The 12,330-nt window shown below is 40.1% G+C and overlaps 1 protein-coding gene across 1 annotated transcript in view; it reads right to left on the bottom strand.

Annotated features, from left to right (window-relative positions):
- Positions 1 to 12,330, bottom strand: part of LOC127444562 (sarcoplasmic/endoplasmic reticulum calcium ATPase 2-like) — a 39,920-nt gene that overhangs the window by 13,177 nt on the left and 14,413 nt on the right. The window contains exons 8-16 of the mRNA XM_051703999.1: positions 9,881 to 10,036; positions 6,683 to 6,824; positions 6,189 to 6,355; positions 5,928 to 6,016; positions 5,578 to 5,680; positions 5,344 to 5,475; positions 1,576 to 1,701; positions 1,092 to 1,313; positions 814 to 925 (exon numbers count right to left, since the gene is read on the bottom strand). Of these exons, the coding sequence (XP_051559959.1) occupies positions 814 to 925; positions 1,092 to 1,313; positions 1,576 to 1,701; positions 5,344 to 5,475; positions 5,578 to 5,680; positions 5,928 to 6,016; positions 6,189 to 6,355; positions 6,683 to 6,824; positions 9,881 to 10,036 (1,249 nt within the window). The remainder of the gene's footprint in view (positions 1 to 813; positions 926 to 1,091; positions 1,314 to 1,575; positions 1,702 to 5,343; positions 5,476 to 5,577; positions 5,681 to 5,927; positions 6,017 to 6,188; positions 6,356 to 6,682; positions 6,825 to 9,880; positions 10,037 to 12,330) is intronic.

The following is a 12,330-nucleotide window of genomic DNA, read 5'->3' as shown; positions in this document are numbered from 1 at the left end:
TGAATTCTAGACATGTGACATTTAACAAAATGTAAGATTTCTGTGGCATATTTTATAAGTCTGTATTTTAAAAAAAGTTATTTTTTGTTTTAAATTGTTTAGAGGTGGAATTAGCTGTACATTTTCAGATGATAAAATTACAAGTTCAAAGTCTCAGATAAAGAAGAAATTAAGATGTAGGAAATTCAGATTGTAAACAAATTAGGGCAAAGGTCAGTTCCACAGTAAATACGTAAATTATGTCTACATCGGACACTGCCAGAGAGTTCTGGTAGCAGTTTGATTGGCCAAAATACAAAATATTCTAATAAAACCTCTAAATCTCTGTGAGGAACACAGAAGCTTGACCTTTGGCCTATTGTTTACAATCTGAATTTGTTAGTTCTGAATTTCTTCTTAATCTGAAAATTGGAACCTGTAATTTTATAATCTGAATATTTACAGCTAATTCCACCTCTAAAAAATTTAAAACAAAATATGCTGTTTAAAAATAGTGTAAATAAAGTCTCTTCTAGAATTCAAATAAACAAAAACTTCAGACACAAATACTTAAGTCATTGCTTTAGCTTCATAGCACTTGAGATCTGAGATGGTCTGAATTAGTTGGAGTGATCACATGCAAATCAAGCATCTTACAAAATGCCCTAAAACGAATTAAGTGTCGACCTAAAGCTGACCGACATCACAAGTGGGACATGATTGGTTTTACACCATTTTTGACCATGAGAGCAGTGTTAATCTGAATCTGCATACTTTCGTTTGTCTCGTTTCTTGTGCATCTTTTACACACAAAAGAAAATTCGTTTAACGCACCTGTGATCATAATGACCCGTATGCCAGCCTGTCTGCACATCCGCACTGCATTCAGCACCTCCTTCCTGGGCGGATCCAACATTCCCACACAGCCCACGAATGTCAAGTCCGACTGAGAGAGGCAGAGAGAACAGATTAGGTCGTGCCACTCATATTTGAAATTTTAAACATTTTTGGTCAATTCTTTTGGGAGGGAAGTCTAGTTTCACAATGTAATGTCTTGAAACTTATGGTCTTGATTTCAAACTGTTGAAGATTTTCTCCATCAAGTTGCTCACCTCATATTCTGTGAAGGCTGCAGAATTTTCTAAATTCAGAGTACGAGGGTCAGGGGGCGAGTCCCTGGTTGCTATGGCGAGACAGCGTAGTGTATCACGACCCGTGCTCCATTCTCTTACTGTGCCTAATAGCTGCTCCCTTAGGTCAGAGGTTAGTGGCACCCGCGTACCACCACCTACCCGTATCCAGCGGCAACGCTCCAGCACACTCTCTGGCGCTCCCTGTTAGGTCAGGATCATGAGATACATTTTATGTAGTGGGATGGATAGTTAGAGATAACAGACACCAAGACAGTTTTTCAATAGGCTATTGAATGTCCTCTTCTTAAATAAACTTTTAAAAATAAAAGTTCAAGCTAAAATAGGCTGTTCTTCAATAACTTAAAGTATACTTTGCTAAAACATTATTAGGGTAAAATTCAAAACATTTCAGTGACCGTAAAAAGAAATGAATGGAAAAAGACAGGAAAGACAGAAGCCAGACCTTAACAAACATCTTCGCCCCTGAAGCTGAGCGAGTGAGTTTGTTTGGAGAGCAGAAAACAGACATGGACTTCCTGTCTCGAGAAAACTCCAGAGTCAACTCCTTCCTCATTAACTGCTTTATGACCTGAAAGAGAGAGAAAGAGAATGTGGATAAGAGAAAGGTGGAGGGAACTCATTATAGATGTTTCTTTAATCATTATTTTTGTGAGCGTATTTTTCATACACAGTGATTCAGTGGAGTAGTTAACTAAAAGTAGCAATGCTACTAACTTAACTACATTTTTCAGTAGCATGACAATAGTTCTGCTATTTTTACAATAGTGTAGCTTTTCCAGTAAAGAGCTGCATTGTCCTAGGGCTTTAGCCCCCCTAAAATTAATCTCAGCTCTCCTAAAGATCTGTGAATGCAATCAGCACACAAATCTTTAAAAGAGCGGCAGCCGCAGCACTGCACTTGTTTGAAGCGTGAGACTCTTTTGATGGCTTTTCCCACCTATAAAGTCTGACAAATGCCAACTGAAGGAAAGGAGTTATGTCGTTAGTTTAGTTTGGTAATCTCATTTACAAAGGAGAGAAAGGGGCTGGATAAAGGGGCAGGATATCTTAGGAAGATTACAGTTTCAAAGTCACTACCCCAACACTGATTTGTACATATTTGCTTTGTTGATATTTTACAAATATTTTTAGAAAAAAAAAATAATAATCTCTCTCTCAGCCAGACAACATAATCACATGAAGCAGCGTAGCCTACAATGCTTCACAATTTTTTTAAAGGGGCAGAGCAATGTACAGATTTATTTAAATGATGGGAGTTGGACATCTGTGAAAATCTGCAGAGAAGATTCAGTATGGGTCTACATGCTTAGACCAGCATGAATTCTCTTTTTTGTAAAATTTCAAACAGCTAGTGGACCCACAGGGCCATACTGTTCACCAGAAAAACTTGTCAACTAAGGCACTGATCAAACACGATGCATTCATGCATTTTGTCTGTTATTTTTTAAATGTGGTTTCATGTACACAGTTAAATTTTAGACACAATGCAGCAATTACATTTCAATTATAAATATAGCTGCAAGCAGCAATTATGGGGCCAAGCACACCAATGGCAAACATTTAGATTGTAAGGGCTTGGTCACAATGCCATATACAGTTGTGCTCAAAAGTTTGCATACCCTAGCAGAAATTGTGGAATTTTGGCAATGATTTGGAAAATATGACTGATCATGCAAAAAAAACTGTCTTTTGTTTAAGGATAGTGATCATATGAAGCCATTTATTATCACATAGTTGTTTGGCTCCTTTTTTAAATCATATTGATAACAGAAATCACCCAAATGGCCCTGATCAAAAGTTTAAATACCCTTGAATGTTTGGCCTTGTTACACACACAAAGTGACACACACAGGTTTAAATTGCAATTAAAGGTTAATTTCCCACACCTGTGGCTTTTTAAATTGCAATTAGTGTCTGTGTATAAATAGTTAATAAGTTTGTTAGCTCTCACGTGGATGCACTGAGCAGGCTAGATACTGAGCCATGGGGAGCAGAAAAGAACTGTCAAAAGACCTGCGTAACAAGGTAATGGAACTTTATAAAGATGGAAAAGGATATAAAAAGATATCCAAAGCCTTGAAAATGCCAGTCAGTACTGTTCAATCACTTATTAAGAAGTGGAAAATTCAGGGATCTCTTGATACCAAGCCAAGGTCAAGTAGACCAAGAAAGATTTCAGCCACAACTACCAGAAGAACTGTTCGGGATGCAAGGAAAAACCCACAGGTAACCTCAGGAGAAATACAGGCTGCTCTGGAAAAAGGCGGTGTGGTTGTTTCAAGGAGCACAATACTTGTTGACCCCTCTCCAAACATAGCGCTTACAGTTGTGACCATAAAGCTCTATTTTGGTCTCGTCACTCCAAATTACAGTGTGCCAGAAGCTGTGAGGCGTGTCAAGGTGTTGTCGGCATATTGTAACCGGGCTTTTTTGTGGCATTGGCTTCTTTCTGGCAACTCGACCATGCAGCTCATTTTTTTTCAAGTATCGTCGTATTGTGCTCCTTGAAACAACCACACCATATTTTTCCAGAGCAGCCTGTATTTCTCCTGAGGTTACCTGTGGGTTTTTCTTTGAATCCTGAACAATTCTTCTGGCAGTTATGGCTGAAATCTTTCTTGGTCTACCTAACCTTGGCTTGGTATCAAGTGATCCCTGAATTTTCCACTTCTTTATAAGTGATTGAACAGTAATGACTGGCATTTTCAAGGCTTTGGATATCTTTTTATATCCTTTTCCATCTTTATACAGTTCCATTACCTTGTTACACAGGTCTTTTGACAGTTGTTTTCTGCTCCCCATGGCTCAGTATCTAGCCTGCTCAGTGCATCCATGTGAGAGCTAACAAACTCAATGACTATTTATACACAGACACTAATTGCAATTTAAAAAGCCACAGGTGTGGGAAATTAACCTTTAATTGCCATTTAAACCTGTGTGTGTCACCTTGTGTGTCTGTAACAAGGCCAAACATTCAAGGGTATGTAAACTTTTGATCAGGGCCATTTGGGTGATTTCTGTTACCATTATGATTTAAAAAGGAGCCAAACAACTATGTGATAATAAATGGCTTCATATGATCACTATCCTTAAATAAAAGACAGTTTTTTTGCATGATCAGTCCTATTTTCCAAATCAATGCCAAAATTTCACAATTTCTGCCAGGGTATGCAAACTTTTGAGCACAACTGTATGTAGTTTCATGTTAAAACACCAAAGCGTTCAAGAGATACAGCCTCAGATCCTTATTGGCATCTTGCCATTATATTTGTTGATGCGTTAACCGAGAACGGTGTGATCTGTCAAAAAGCTTTTCATAACTTTTTGTCATGAGTGTCTCTAGATGATACATGCAAATTTTTTTGTGAAAATCTGACTTACGGTCTAGGAGGATTTAGAAAAAGTAGGTTTCAATGAAATTAACAATGGCGGACAGGAAGCTTGGTCGACGAAGGAAAATTTGGGATCAATGTATTCGGCATGACCCAAGGAAGCTAACAACACAAGTTTCATGAAAACTTATTGAGCACCTTGAGATACTGAAATATTTGAGATATGGCCCCAAATGACACTGTGGTGATGTGGCTATGGCCGAGCGATTTCTATGGAGAGCGAGACTGGGAGAGAAAGAACGGTAAGGATTGACACCTGTGGGAAATGATCTCTAACAATAAAAAGTAGGTTTTTCTGAAAATTAGAAATGGTGGAAGATCAAGTGGGTGTAGCTAAAATCGATGCAATATTTTCCTTATGGGGCATATAGGGAATTTTGTTTCTAAGACTTAAGATTTGAAACGTAAGTGAAAATTTGAACTGTTGGTGGCGCTAGAGGGTTTGAGTGAGAGATCCCAAATTTGGGTCAGTTACATTTGAGAATGACCTCAATCAGTGTGCCAAATTTCATAACTTTCCTATGTATGGTTCTATGGCCAGCCATAGACTTTCAGCGGAAGAATAGTAAGAAGAACACTAACCTCCAATGGCACTTTCGGTGCTTGGCCCCTAAAACAATAGACCAATCAGATTGAACTGGTTGGATTCATGAGTTTATTGAATGTGTACATTAGCAACAGAGTTCCAATGTTCAGTTGCACTCTGTCTATCTGTTATTACCCTCCCTGTATTTAATGCCCATTTGCTGCCTAGTGGGAACACCAACACACCAGTATTCCATGCTGGGGTTTAGCATCCAAAACACACAGACACTCACCGAGCAGCAGGCTGTGGCTCTTTCAGAAGGTGTGAGGCCTCTTAGGTCTGTGTCAAACACGTTCATCTTCTCCACCAGACAACACAGAGCCGTCTCAGTCGCCTCTCCCACTTTCTCATACACCCCTTTACTCTGTGATTTTGAGCGAGATAGGGAGAGAGCGAGAGAGTGAAATTAAGTATCAAATTAATTGCATCAAATTAAGTATGTTTATGTGCACATTTCTGCACACACCTCATTGTAGTCCAGTGAGGAGTCATTACACAGGGCACAGATAGAAGCCATTTCCACCAAACCCTCATACTGACTGCAGCGTACCGGTACATCATCCTTATACCTGAAACAGACAAAGACAGGGAGGGAGGGTTTGGAGGAGGACTGCATGAATTAAGGAGAAAACAATGGGTATAGTTGATTAGGAAAAGAGAATGAGTGGAACACGAAGAGTCACTGGGTATGAAGAGATCGCATGAATGTTTATGCACACCGCATGTTATTTTCAAAGAGATTTAAGTGTTAATGCAAGCATCCAAGAGTGTGTATGTATGAGTGAGTGTGCTTCTTTAGATGCAAAATAAACTCACACTTCCCCTTCAGGTGCATATGTAGATCCAGTTACTGTAAACTCATTCAGTAGACACCTCTCACCCGCGACAACGTCCACGATAAACAACTGCAAACACACATGCACACCATGCATACAAACGCACACAATTAGTATGTTCGAATGGCTAAAGTGTTTTTCAAGCATCATTCCATGTTATTGATCTCTATTCTCTAAATTCTGTTAATAACACTAAAATATGATATTTTCCACAATGCATCTGTCTTCCTCTCTCTCTCACCCTGCAGACGGACATCTGGTTGGTGGTGAGTGTGCCCGTCTTGTCAGAGCAGATGACAGAAGTGCAGCCAAGGGTCTCCACAGATGGTAGGGAACGGACTATGGCATTTTTGCGGGCCATGCGGCGCGTGCCAAGCGCCAGGCAAGTAGTGATCACGGCAGGAAGACCTGTGAGACAGATGAAAAGACTTCAGTGGTGAGTTATGAGAACAAGTGGAGGAAACAGGCTAAAACAAAACTCGTAATGAGATAAGAGATTATATTTTACCATATTAAGTATATTAAGTTTTTTTGAAAATCAAACTCATATGAAAAACAATGTCAGTGTTGATTTAAACATTTTTAAATATTTAGGCTTATATAAACATTATTTTACATGAATATTAGCAGCTATTGGTTAATAGCTACTGCTTAATTGTTGAAGGCCTAGTGTTCCTGAGAAACACTGTAATAAGACTAAGCTAGAAATAAAGAAATAGAATAACATTTGCACACCCTCAGGAATGGCGGCTACAGCCAGGGCTACAGCAATCTTAAAGTAGTACACAGCTCCACGCAGCCAGCTGCCTCCATGCACGGGGTCACTGAAGTGACCGATGTTAATACCCCACACTGCCACACAGATCACCGTGATCACCTTCAGACAGACAGAGACAGAATGATGCAAGCAAAATAGCTACTTTCGACAAAACCTCTGGACCTGTCAATAACACTGACATGTTCTGTTACATAGTGACTGTTGACTGTTACATGGCTGATGAGAGGGTCTGTCAATGGAATATTTGCTGTTTAAAAACACAATTTAGTATGGTTTTCTTTCAATGGAAATTACTTGAAAAGGTATTTTGCATGTTCATTTATTAATCACAAAGGGTGTGTTCATTATTGAATACTGTAATACTGCACTGCATAAAGGAGGCCGGGGCTAGTTGTCAGAAAGGGAAGTTGTGACAAGGGCTATATCTCAGTAACAATACTTTTAGTCAAAAGTCCAATTCCGCAAATGTGTGTTATCAAAATACTGTTGTCACAAAAAGTCAATGTTTGTTCAATGAACTGTATCTTTTTTCCTGGACAAGAATGGTAAAAATGTTCATGAACTTTTTTGTAGCCAACACTTCAAGCTATGTTGCTAAGCAAGAAAATGACTTTCAAAAATTAACCCTCGCTGAGAAATATTTACTTGAGAACAAGTATGACAGCTAGCCCCGGTCTCCCTTATAATGCATTCTGCCAACAAGTATTTAAAAAGAAGTCTGTCAATCTGATAAGTCAAATGTCAAAATGATAAGCGTGTGCTTAAAGGAATATTCCGGGTTCAATACAAGTTAGGCTTAATCGACAGCATGTGGCATAATGTTGATTACCACAAAAATGTATTTTGACTTATCCCTCCTTTTCTTTAAAAAAAGCAAAAATCGAGGTAACAGTGAGGCACTTACAATGGAAGTGAATAGGGACAACTTTTACTTTTATAAAAGCACTTGCAATAATTCTTCTGTTAAAACTCATGTATAATTTGAGCTGTACAGTTTACAGCAAAGTCTTTCTAGCAAGTCAGTCCACTGTCGGCCATCTTTGGAACACTCTCAGGAGTCTATTTCCAGTCATGACTGTGCAGCTCCTATCTACTTGAAAGGGGAAAGACCAAAATCTCAAAAAAGTTTGGTCAAGATTACAATCAAAGAACATATTTCAAATCAACAATAAAATGTGACAATACTGGAATCATAAATTGTGCTTCTTTACCTCATATTGCGCTAAAAAAATGAAATTTTCCCGTCTTGACCAGCTAATAATGCGCATTCACATTCTCAAGTTGACTGACAGGCGATGTCTGTATCTAAAAGGTGATTGGCTCTTTAGGCAACTGTAAGGCAGGACTTCCTTTCTACACCTGTTGAACGTTGGGCGCTAGAGCTCCTTGGATGGGTGTTCCAATTTCGCCCATTCAGCTTAAAGGGATAGTTCACCCCAAAATGAAAATTCAGTCATTGTTTACTCACCCCTGTGTTGTTATAACCCCATTTGACTTTCTTTCTTTTTCTTAAGACAAAGGGAGAAATTGTGGAAAAATGCTGTGTTCAGTGATGTCACACAATGGCAGTTTATGGTGACCACCTCTTCAAGCTTCAAAAGGATATATATAAAATATATGGTAAGGATAAAATATAATTCAGACACTTAATAAATTATTCAATGAAACTCATGATTGCTATCAAAGCATACCATGAGCTTTGGTGAGAAACAAACCAAAATCGAATGTATTATTTAGTAAAACTGTTGACCGACCGTTGCTCTCCTCTGCGCGTTCATGAGACTGCACGATAGAAACAATTCCCGCAGCCCCCTCGCGAAATGGGGATATTGAGAGAAAATTCATTTTGTTCTAAAAACAGGTCCACCGCAGCAATAGAAACAACAGGACACAACATCTGCACACAAATCAGAGAACCGAACTTACTAAACATGTCTGATGAGTTTGTAGTCATAGATGCATTTCTTTGCCCAGCCTCATTTGTTTGAAACAGAGTACTCAATCAAACTGAGAGAGATAGACAGAGGAGGCTAAAGACAGCTACAATCAAACCGGGTCCTAACCTGATGGCAAACGACACATGATAAAAGGTATATTTTCTTTGTTAATCAAAGTTTTGGTCCTAACAAGCCATGATTAGCGACAGTACATTCTGTCGATCGCTTGGTTTATTTTTTTGGTATCGCGGTGGGAAACCCCACCCGCTATGAGCTGGCACCAGTCCAAAAACTCTCATAACAGTTTATTGAAGCCTGCATCTCACTAGCCGGTTAAAAACGACTTGATTTTGCCCGAGAATGTTATACCTACCTAATGTTTTCACTGAGGTATCACTCTCTTCAGTCGTAGGTCTGTCACAAAATGCTCACAAGTTCAGAATGGAGATGAAACATTCCCGCTTCCTCGACCTCTCTGTTTGATTAAGTACTCTATTTCAAACAAATGAGGCTCGGCATAGAAATGCATCTATTCTTCGACTACAAACTCACCAGACATATTTAGTAAGTTCGGTTCTCTGGTTTGTGTGCAGCGATGTTGTGTTCTGTTGTTTCTATCGCTGTGGTGGACCTATTTTTGATAAACAAAATGGATTTTTCACTTGAACGCCCCATTTCGCCAGCAGGCTGCGTGAGCTACAGGTCTCGTGCAGAGGAGAGTAATGGTCGGTCAACAGTTTCACTAAATAATACATTAGATTTTATTACAGTACCCAGTGCAGTATGCTCTGGTGTATACTGCACATTTTGGCAATTCAGACGTTAATTTAACTGCTGGTGTCATATGGATGACGTTGATGATGACTATCTGTTCTTTTTGGAGCTTCAAAAGTTGGATCACCATCCACTTGCATTTTAAGGACCTACTGAGCTAAGATATTTTTCTATTTTTCTTCAAATATGTTCTGGTGAAGAAAGACACACACCAGGGATATCATGAGAGTGAGTAAATGATGAGAGAATTTACATTTTTGGGTGAACTAACCCTTTAAGGTAAGAACTCCATGTTGTCAATATTACAGTGTACCGCAAAAATAGTATGGTGCTATACTGAACATAGACATAGCTACAGAGTACATAGCTACTGGAGAAACAAAAGAAGTGAAGGTAAGAATGAAAAAAGGGAGTGTGCAGAGAATAGGAAGAAAAGAGCTGTACCTTTGAGAGTTGCTCTCCAAACTGGTCTAGTTTCTGCTGCAGAGGGGTTCTCTCTGGATCGGTGGCTGCCATCTCATCTCTGATCTTCCCAATCTCAGTGTGTACACCTGTGGCCACTACCACACCTATCGCTCGCCCAGCAGCAATGTTTGTCCCCTGCATAAACATGCACGAACATGCACATGATTATTAGATGCACGGAAAGGCTTGAGATGAGAAGAATTGTAATATAGTGAGTAACTGCACAGACAATAACAGCACAGTTTGCTGTTGTAACATTACCTACAGTAGTTACAACAAGCTTAGGATGTATTCAGGAACTAAAATTACCACTTGTCAGTTGCCAAATGTGAGTAAAAATTGGCTCTTTTTTTTTTTTTTTTTTTTTTTTTGTGCTAATGTTATTGCTTCCTGCATTGCATGCCACATGCTTACTATAGCTTCTTCCGTCAGCAGTGAGGGATTTACATGTGATAAATGTAAGGAATTAGTCAGGCCGATGGAGAAATTTAATTAGTTAAGGCGATCGCACACCGGACGAGAAGCACCACGGCGCGTCGTGGCTAAGACGCGGCACAGGTATCAAACACAGCACGTTGATGCGGTTACCGTGGCAGACAGTATACACAAATTTGCAGCCTCCGGAGTTGTAGGTGGGCGCCTCCGACAGACACAGAGTTGCGGCAGTGGTACATTCATAGAAAACTATTTTTTCGAATTTTAGATTGCGCCATGTCGTCCGCCAGACACGTCCAGTGTGCGGCCCCCTTTAGAGACATACATCCAAATGCTAGTGGAGGTCAGTGAGAAAGAGAAGGCAGTAGACACTGTTTTGGATGCAGGTAGAGCAGTGAGCAACACATACACTTTGGTTCCGGCTGTAGAGCCCCCGAAGCAGGGTGTTTCAATGGCATACTCGCTCAGCAAATTGACACCACTCCCATTCCTATTAGGGTTTCCAGACGATTCTGCCCACTTAGTGATGCACCCACTGAGAATCATGTTGAAAGCGCCCTTGTTATAGGAGATTCTATTGTAAGGAACGTGGAAATAGAGACTTCAGCCAGAATTGTTAAATGCATTTCGGGGGCTCGGGCATCTAACATCAGATCAAATTTACAAGTGCTGGCTAATGCTAAACTTAGATTTTCTAAAATTGTTATTCATGTCAGCACTAGGCGGAGATCATTAGAGATTAGTGGTTGACTGATATGGGATTTTTAATGGCCGATGCCGATATCCAGAGAACAGGGTGGCCGACAGGCCGATACAATGCCGATATATCACACAATTTAATATAGTAAATAACTAACATAAAATTGCTAAATAATTAATAAAAATTATTTAGCACTATATTTACAGTACTATAGATAGTGCCGCAGATGGCCGCCTCGGTGTGGAGCTCTCCAATTCTTTTGTTGTTTTTGTTTGTTTGTCCTGTGTTTAGTAATCTTTTTCCAATCAGTTTTACCAGGGACGAACTGCTGAACATTCGGCAGCATATACCAGATAATCTTTTCCCGGTTTTTGACTATTCGGATGCTTGCTGGACATTTTAGTCGGAGGCACAGCTGTGCTGTTCAAGAGATGCAGGAGAGGGAGACAAGCTGGTGCGCTAGTCAAGCTCCGTTGGCACAGCTTTTGAACAGTGCTGCTGAGTATTCATCTAGCGAATCTCCACTCTCTTCCTAACAAAACGGATGAACTACATCTCCTCACCCGTACAAAGACTTCTCAACCTCTGCTGCCTTGTGCTTCACAGAAACCTGGCTGAGTGAAGCCATTCCGGACAGCGTGTTACATCTGCCAGGCTTTCAGCTGTTCAGAGCGGATCGCATCGCGGATTTAATGGGGAAAATCAGAGGCAGTGGAACATGCTTTTACATTAATGAAGGTTGGTGTACAGACGAAACAACGTTAGAGAAGACATGCTGTCCTAATTTGGAAGTGCTCTTTATTAACTGTAAGCCTTTCTACTCGCCGCGGGAGTTTTCCTCGTTTATTCTGGTGAGTGTTTATATCCCGCCACACGCATGCGTGAGTGCCACCCTGCAACAGCAGGCTGATCAAATCTCAGACACGGAACAACAATACCCGGACTCAGTTATTATTATTCTTTGGGATTTTAACAAAGCAAACCTCACACGTGAACTGCCCAAATACAAACAGCACATTACATGCCCAACCAGAGACAGAAATACACTGGGTCATTGCTACACAACAATAAAGGATGCATATCGTATTGTCCCTAGAGCAGCTTTGGGACTCTCTGATCATTGTCTGGTTCATCTTCTTCCAACCTACAGGCAGAAATAAATCTGCTAAGCCTGTAGTAAGGACTGTAAAGAGATAGACCAATGAAGCAGAGCTGGAACTACAAGCCTGCTTTGACTGCATGGATTGGAGTGTTTTTGAGGCTGCGGACACCAATCTGGACGAGCTCACAGATA

This window comes from Myxocyprinus asiaticus, chromosome 8 (assembly GCF_019703515.2).
Source record: "Myxocyprinus asiaticus isolate MX2 ecotype Aquarium Trade chromosome 8, UBuf_Myxa_2, whole genome shotgun sequence".
NCBI lineage: Eukaryota > Metazoa > Chordata > Actinopteri > Cypriniformes > Catostomidae > Myxocyprinus > Myxocyprinus asiaticus.
The sequence above is the reverse complement of the archived record's forward strand: the minus strand, read 5'-3'. Positions and strand labels throughout refer to the sequence as shown.